We start from the raw sequence: 7395 nt of genomic DNA on the forward strand, positions 1-7395 counted from the left end.
TGTTGATAAAAGTGCAGAATAATATATTAATTAAATGCTTATTAGGCTAGGTGGTGTTTAACATAAAATTAATTAAAGAGATACAAATAGTTGTTGAGTGAGGTAGTTGTTCCCGTTTAGCTCCGCACAATTACCTCAATTTCTTATTTAAAAAACAGTTTCCCTTCTCATTAAATAAAATATACTTTTATTTTAGTTAATTGTGATTTATTCTGTACTATGACCAGTTTGAAGTCTCCTATAAGATTCTCCAGGCGGATTCTACCATTAAAATGCAGCCAGGAGGGGAGGGGGGGGGGATCATCTTGACGTCGTGAGGACATCTTTGGGCCGGACAGACAGGTTCCAATATGGCCGCTGCTCAGGAACTCCGCTCCAGGAATGTGACACTGCTCAGACCCTGCATGCCCTGACAGGAGGGAGCGATTCCGGGTTGGGATGAGGGTTAGAGAGGGGGGTGGGATATGGCCCCCTTTTCAGGATATAGATTGTATAAGTGTAGAAAAGTATAGAAAGACTTTATTGCCTTTCTATCAGCAGAATATAAAGAAATCCAAACTGCTGCTCAGGTGATGCATTGACAGGGGAATAAAGCACAATGCACATTTTACTACAATGTGACTCAGCCAATGAGAGCAAGCTGAATTATTAGTATTTGTTATATTCTTAGTTTATTCCCACTGTTAGTTGCATTGTGGGTACTGCAGTCTTGGTGTTCTGAGGGCTTTTTGCAACGTTATGCTGACATCACAGTTCAAAGAGTTTTCCAGGTCACAACAAACACTTTGGAGCTGATGATAATATTGATAAAACAAACAGGATACTCTATTTAGAGTAACAACAATGGGACAAAGGCAAATACCGATTATTTCGATAAAAAAGAGGACATACCAGAAATTAACTTGTGTGTAAAGATTCAAGATTCAAGACTTGATTGTCATGTGCAAACCAAACTGGGTGAAAGAGAAAAACATACACACATACATACATGTTACACACAGTATTGTACTGGTTTGATAATCAAACAAAGTACAGATAACAAGGCCAGATAAATGTATATTTCAGAACATTCAGAAGTCTGGCTCATATGTTATACATAGGACATTTTATTTATTAAATTATTCTTTTATTCTTTTGTTTGTGTTTGTTATTAGAGAGAATATAGGACTATTGGTATATTATTTAAATCATTAATAGTAGGTTAATGGTGGGAGAGGTTATTATATTAATGTATAATTTCGTCATTACTTATTTATAACTAAGTTCTGTATAAATAAAGTATTAATTATTGTTATTATTATAAATAACTGTATGCAAATGAATGAAACACACCATTTGAGTTTCAAATCAGTTCTCATTTACTTGTGTATATACTTTTATAGTAATGAGGCTGTTAAATTTCTCATGTTTAATTCTAACCCAGGAAGAAAGAAAGATAGAAAGAAAGAAAGAACGAACGACTCAAATAAAAGAAAGAAAGAAATGGTTTGCAGTTTGTCCTGAGTCAGCACAGAACAGACACTTTAACTCCACTTGTTATTTCAAGTGCAGGTTTGCATATTTTATTCAAATCATATCCACGTCCGCACCTTTCCCGGAAAAAGCCTCCTGCGGGTGAGGTGGAGGTGGAGGAGGAGGAAGAGGAGGAGAAGCGAGCGGCCAGGTGAAGGTGCTGCCCTGACTCCGGGACAAAGGTGAAACCCCGCGTCTATTACCGGAGTTACACGTTTTGACTCGAACCAGCTTGGAGCCTGGAGAAGTTTTCACATCATGTCGTTGACGCAGGAGTCCGTCCTGTCTCTGCTCGTGTCGGAGGGAGGCCGAGTGAAGAAGTCCGAGCTGGTGAGGAAGTTTAAAGGCTCCGTGGACTGCGTGGACCCCGCACAGAAGGAGCGGAACAAGGAGCTTTTCAAGACCTTCGTCAACAACGTCGCCGTCGTCCGAGAAATCGACGGCGTCCGCTATGTTGTCGTCAAGAAAGTGTACCAGCATTTACTGGAGGGAGTCAAGACCGAGAGCGAGGAGGAGCCGGGAAGCGAAGGACCTGCGGGGGCAGGTGAGCAGCAGCGCCTACCTGTGCGGGACCAGGGCTCTGCGGGTCCTGGAGAAGACGAGCCAGATGGTCCTGACCTGGATCAGGCGAGTGAAAGTAGTGACGACCCAACCGAATCTCTGTGTCCCATACAGCTGGCTCTGCGGAGGACCAGGTTCCCGGACGTCAGGGTTAAACGGATGCTGAATTTTGAGGTACAGAGCCAGGGCACCAGTGGAGATGGTTGCTTTCCAAGGGGTGAAGCAATAAAGTCCAAAACCATCCAGAGCAAACCTTTCGCCTTGCCTCTGAGATGCCCCCCCAGCGTCACTAGGGTGGAGGTCCACAAGCTGAAGGTGGACCCAGATGATCCTCCTGAAAGTCCAACACCAGATGCCCACAGGTCCAAGAGAGGACCCCCCTCAGTGGAGGACAGGACGGGCAGCAGTGTGGGCTCACCCCAACTCAGGAGGCCGGTGAAGAGCACCAAGGCGTCAGAGGAGCAGAAAGAGAACAGGGTTCCCTCCCTGGTTCCCCTGGAGCCGTCGGAGCATGAGTGGCTGGTCAAGTGTGCCGCCGGCCACTGGAGCCAGGCGTACGGCCTGCTGCTGAGAGACAGCCAGCTGGCCGAGAAGAGGGACTTCATGTCAGGGTTCACCGGCCTGCACTGGGCAGCAAAGTGGGGAAACAGTGACATGCTCACAAAGATTGTCGACCTGTCGAGGCAGGGGGGAGTGGAGCTCGACATTAACACGAGGACACATGGCGGTTACACTCCTCTGCACATTGCCGCCTTGCACGACCAGGAGTATATCATGGCCACGCTGGTCGGGGAGCACAACGCCGACGTGAGGGTCAGGGACAACTGCGGGAAGAGGGCCTACCACTATCTGCACAAGGGGGTTGCCAAGAGTGTAAGGGAGATGCTGAGTGAACCCAAGGTCCAGCCGGCTCCGGACAGGGCCCCGCCTGAGAGAGAAGAGCCGGAGCTGTTCCCAGATCTCCCCAAGGGTCTGCATTCAATAAGCCGTCTCTTCCAGCCGCACGTGACGGGCCTCAAGAAGAAGCCCAAGCAAAGGTCAGCGCTTTACTCCCTGAGCGACGACCCCGGCGAGGAGAGAGAGGACAGCGGCTTCAGAAAGAGAGTCCTGTCAGAAGCTTTGATCTAAAGGAAGAACTCGCTCTTGTCTCACTTGAAAGATGTATATTGACATTTCACAGATTTTTGGGCCTTCTTTCACACACAAAAACTGAAAAATACTCGAAATAATAATGATTTGAAGTATTAATTCTATCAGTTGACGACTTCTGGAGATAATTAATTACCGGGAATGAGCAGATTTGAGATTCTTACACTAGGTTTCCGATAAGAGGCAAATCTAAAGGTGTGGGTTTCAAACTGTGATTCAGACGTGACTCAGAAAATATTCGACTTATTAATCATCATCTGTGGTCTCCTGGTCTTCTCAGTCTTTCAGTCTTTATTATGATTTTATATGTAGTGAATTATTTTATTTTGCAGCATTTCTGTTCAGGCAACAAAAAACTGCACCAATTTTTGAAATTTATGGCAATCATTCAGGAATTTAACTTGATTTTTACACTGGCTGTTCTCAAAGAATAATTTCTCAATCTATTTTTTGTCGCAAAAAGAAACTGATCTACAACAAAGACAGTTTGGTACTGATTTAACTTTTTCTCCTGTGTTTTCGTCTCTGAGTCAGAACTGAACCGAGAGCAGTGAGATGGTCAGACTCTCGATTTCCAGATGCAAAAAAAAAAAAGGAAGAGGGTCGGGGGTGTGTTGACCCATTGGGGAATCAAACCTGTAGCAGCAGACAAAATAAATTCATACAACTGTGAAATGTTTGTGTCTCTGAGGAGCTTTTAGAAAAACTCTCTTCCTCATCACTTCACTTTATAAAAGATTAATAATTAAACACTGTGAAGCGTTAAAGAGAACATCCGCTGGTTTTACCCTGGAAGAAAACAAACACTGGGTTTCTCATTGAGTCACATACATTTGACTAAAAATGGGCAGAGGCTGTGTTATTCATTGAGGTGTGTGTGGGTATTTCATAAATCATTAGTGTACGTGTTAAACCCCCTGAAAAACGGCTTAGGTATTTTTTTTTGTGGCTTGTTGAGACATGATTCAGCCAGATGTGCAGCTGTCTGGGGATGACAGTGTGTTCCTGTGTGTTTGCACATGCACGTCTGAAAGTGTGTGTGTGTGTGTATGTCTTTCTATAGTCATGATTGAATTTTGGTTCAATACCATCATTGTGAGGACCTTTAAAATTTGAGGACATTTAGGATGGTCCTCACAAAGGCCTTTTTGAGGGTTAAGACTTGGTTTTAGGGTTTGGGCTAGAATCAGGTGTGTGTGTGTGTGTGTGTGTGTGTGTGTGTGTGTGTGTGTGTGCTCCTGTACTTATACCTTTGTGAGGACCATTTAACCATAGAACCTAGAGAGTGAGGACATGTTTGTAAAAAGGACATTTTAACCAGATCCCACTTTTTCAAAGGGCTGTTTGAGGGTTAAGACTCAAGGCTTAGGGTTAGGGTTAGGCATTTAGTTTGGATGGTTAAGGTTAGGGTAAGGGGCTTTGGAATGTATGTTGCCGTTGAGTGTCCTCACTAAGATAGAAGTACAAACGTGTGTGTGTGTGTGTGTGTGTTTGTTTATAGCCAAGCAACAGCAGAAAGAGAAGAGCAGCATTCATCTCCAGAAGTGACGCTGCTGCCTCCTCCCCTGTCTGTCCTGTCTGTCCGGGCTCATCTTCCTCAACAGATATGACTACGTGTCACCAAATAGGAGCTGACAAGTTGCCGAAGATGACGCGCTTAGTCAGCAGAAAAGCAATAGCAGTGTTTAGTAATGGTATTTGCATCCTGTGTTCGCCCTCATTCTCCCACTGCTCCCCCCCGTCCCCGCCAAGAGTGGTCTCATGTCTTATGATGTCACTTCCCCAGCAGCGACATCGTCTTTACGTCAAGACGATGTTTTCATCTCAGAGCCTTGAGGTGTTATTAAGCAAATGTTCTTTTCTGCTGCTGCTGCTGCCCGGAGGAGAAAGGCCGGCACATGGTCAGCAACATGAGCCAGATGTAAGTCCTTTGAATCAAAGACACAGCAACACCATGATGTTAAATTACACAGTTAGTGTAGCATCAGTATATTGATTCAACAAATGTAAGATAATAATTGGTGTTTTGTAGTGTAGGAGCTCCTGGACACAGACACGCTAGCTGTTTCCCTTTGCTTCCAGTGTTAATGCTAAGCTAAGCTAATTGCCTCCTGGCTTCAGCTTGGCACCGAACGCACAAACATGTGTGATATCAATCTTCTTCTTTAATTATTGGCAAGAAAGTTACTATACAGGTTTCTCATTTTCGGCGATATGGAGGCGGTTGGGTTAGAGGTTATTAAGATAATAATAGTATCTGTAATTTCTGTAATGTTATTGGGTTCATAAAATCCTCTGACCTGTTTCATGGCTCCTTTAAAAGGTGGATCTGTACAATCTACTCAGGACAGTGTAATGCAGACCAATACATCAGTCCTGGCATGACATAAGAAATACACATTTTATTCATATAGCACTTTTAATGCTGCTTAAAAAAACACTTGACACTTTGACATTGTTGAAAATGTGCAAATTAAATGATATGGTAATGATTGAGATTGTCGTTAAAGTTAATTAGTCATTTTCTTTTCACTGTTCGATCGGGGTCAGAAAATTAGGAACGCCTCAATTAGTCCAGCACCACACCCCCATTTAACCATGACCCAATTTGAATAACACTGTCAGTGTCAAAATAATGAGGCGGGTCCAGAATGCTAAACCGTTCCCCCATGTGTGTGTGTGTGTGTGTGTGTGTGATTGTGTGTGTACGTGCGGGTTGTAAACAAGTTAAATTTGCTTTGACTATAGCAGAGCTTGAACAAAAACATCTGCTGTAATGAAGAGTTATTAAATCACGGTGATATAAAACCAGCACAGTTTTACAAGCTGCAGTTTCACCACTGATCTGTGGGTGTAAAGGTTGATGGAGGAGTTCAGGGTTCAGGCTCGAAAAGGGAAGCCACTGATCCGAATAATCCCTGAGTCACCGGGCTATAGATACAGTACATAACCTGACTGACCGGCAGACCCTGACGATTATGACACAGTTATTCTGATGGAGGCAATACAAAATTACAATCTCTGCTTCTGTCATTGCTGACGTTGATGTTTCATCCACCATAACTCTTGAGACAAAGGGACAAAGCACCTCATTATCCAGCAATGTGACAGAGGTGCTGCTTCTGTGCTCAGGCCGCCATGTTCCCCCACACACACACACAGAGAACGCTACGCCTATGTGGCAACTGCTAAACCTGATTATCATGCAATTAGAGTATGACAAAGATCTTTCTTGTTTAGAATTCCCTGTGTTGTGTTAAATGTCCCTGTTGCCATGATGGAGATGGAGGTCTACGGTAAGTGCTGTCCACTGTCTCTCCCCGGCCTCCTGGGGTTTCCCCTCCCTTCACTTGCCAAACACCAAATCCATTTTTCATACTCAACCCATTCTGTTCATACTTTTAATCAGCTTATGTTGTCGCTGACACACAAATTGGACGGACTTCCGCTGTGAGCAAACGAGGTCAAGTGATGTGAGAGAGACGAGGGAGATACAAGGTGTCACCGATGTGTCCCCAACATCAGATCATTTTACTACACTTTATTAGACACACAGTATTATATAAAGTTAATATACAGTATTTGCTGTAAAATATGAGAGCGGTATCCTATCAATAATTTTCATCTCATAAAGCGAAGAAGTTCATTTCCTGTGTCAAATTATTCTCCTAAAGCCAATGAAATATTTAAGATATTAAGACATTTATATCCTCAACTGACTATGATTGAGAGCTGTGCAGAATTAATCCACAACAAAATCTCCCACTTTATACATACACAACATAATGCGGATTGCTCTGGAGGCAACATGCCTGAACTCACATAATCCATCAGAAAGAACATTAGTTCTTACATTTGCAAACTTTATTTTTCTATCCCGCCCTGTATGTTGACTGGAATAGTCTTTACAAGAAATGATTTACAGGTGTGCTTACGATGAAATTGTTTAAAAAAAAACATTAGAATTTAAATGTAGGAGGAAAAACCGTGAATTACTGGGTTCTCTCAGGCAGTGTGCCCTCTGTGCCTACAGAGGGCAGAGATGAACTCTGAATAAACCTGACCACTGAGGGGAAAGTCAGACCTCATCACAGGTGTCTCCTGCTCGTAGTGAGTGAAATATTTCCTTTTCCAAGTTCCCTGTGGAAAATAAGAAATGTAAAAACACCAGAA

General features: G+C 43.4%; 1 protein-coding gene across 1 annotated transcript; it reads left to right on the forward strand.

Moving 5' to 3' along the window:
- Nucleotides 1-1624: 1624 nt before the first annotated feature.
- Nucleotides 1625-3897, forward strand: LOC128457006 (ankyrin repeat domain-containing protein SOWAHA). The gene has a single exon (XM_053441480.1). The coding sequence runs from the start codon at nt 1771-1773 to the stop codon at nt 3199-3201; it is 1431 nt and encodes a 476-aa protein (XP_053297455.1). The 5' UTR covers nt 1625-1770; the 3' UTR covers nt 3202-3897.
- Nucleotides 3898-7395: the final 3498 nt, after the last annotated feature.

The sequence above is a fragment of the Pleuronectes platessa genome, chromosome 15 (genome assembly GCF_947347685.1).
Source record: "Pleuronectes platessa chromosome 15, fPlePla1.1, whole genome shotgun sequence".
Classification (NCBI taxonomy): domain Eukaryota; kingdom Metazoa; phylum Chordata; class Actinopteri; order Pleuronectiformes; family Pleuronectidae; genus Pleuronectes; species Pleuronectes platessa.

Bases quoted from the DNA above. Each gene is read 5' to 3' on its own strand.
- LOC128457006 (XM_053441480.1), top strand. From the start codon at position 1,771: ATGTCGTTGACGCAGGAGTCCGTCCTGTCTCTGCTCGTGTCGGAGGGA.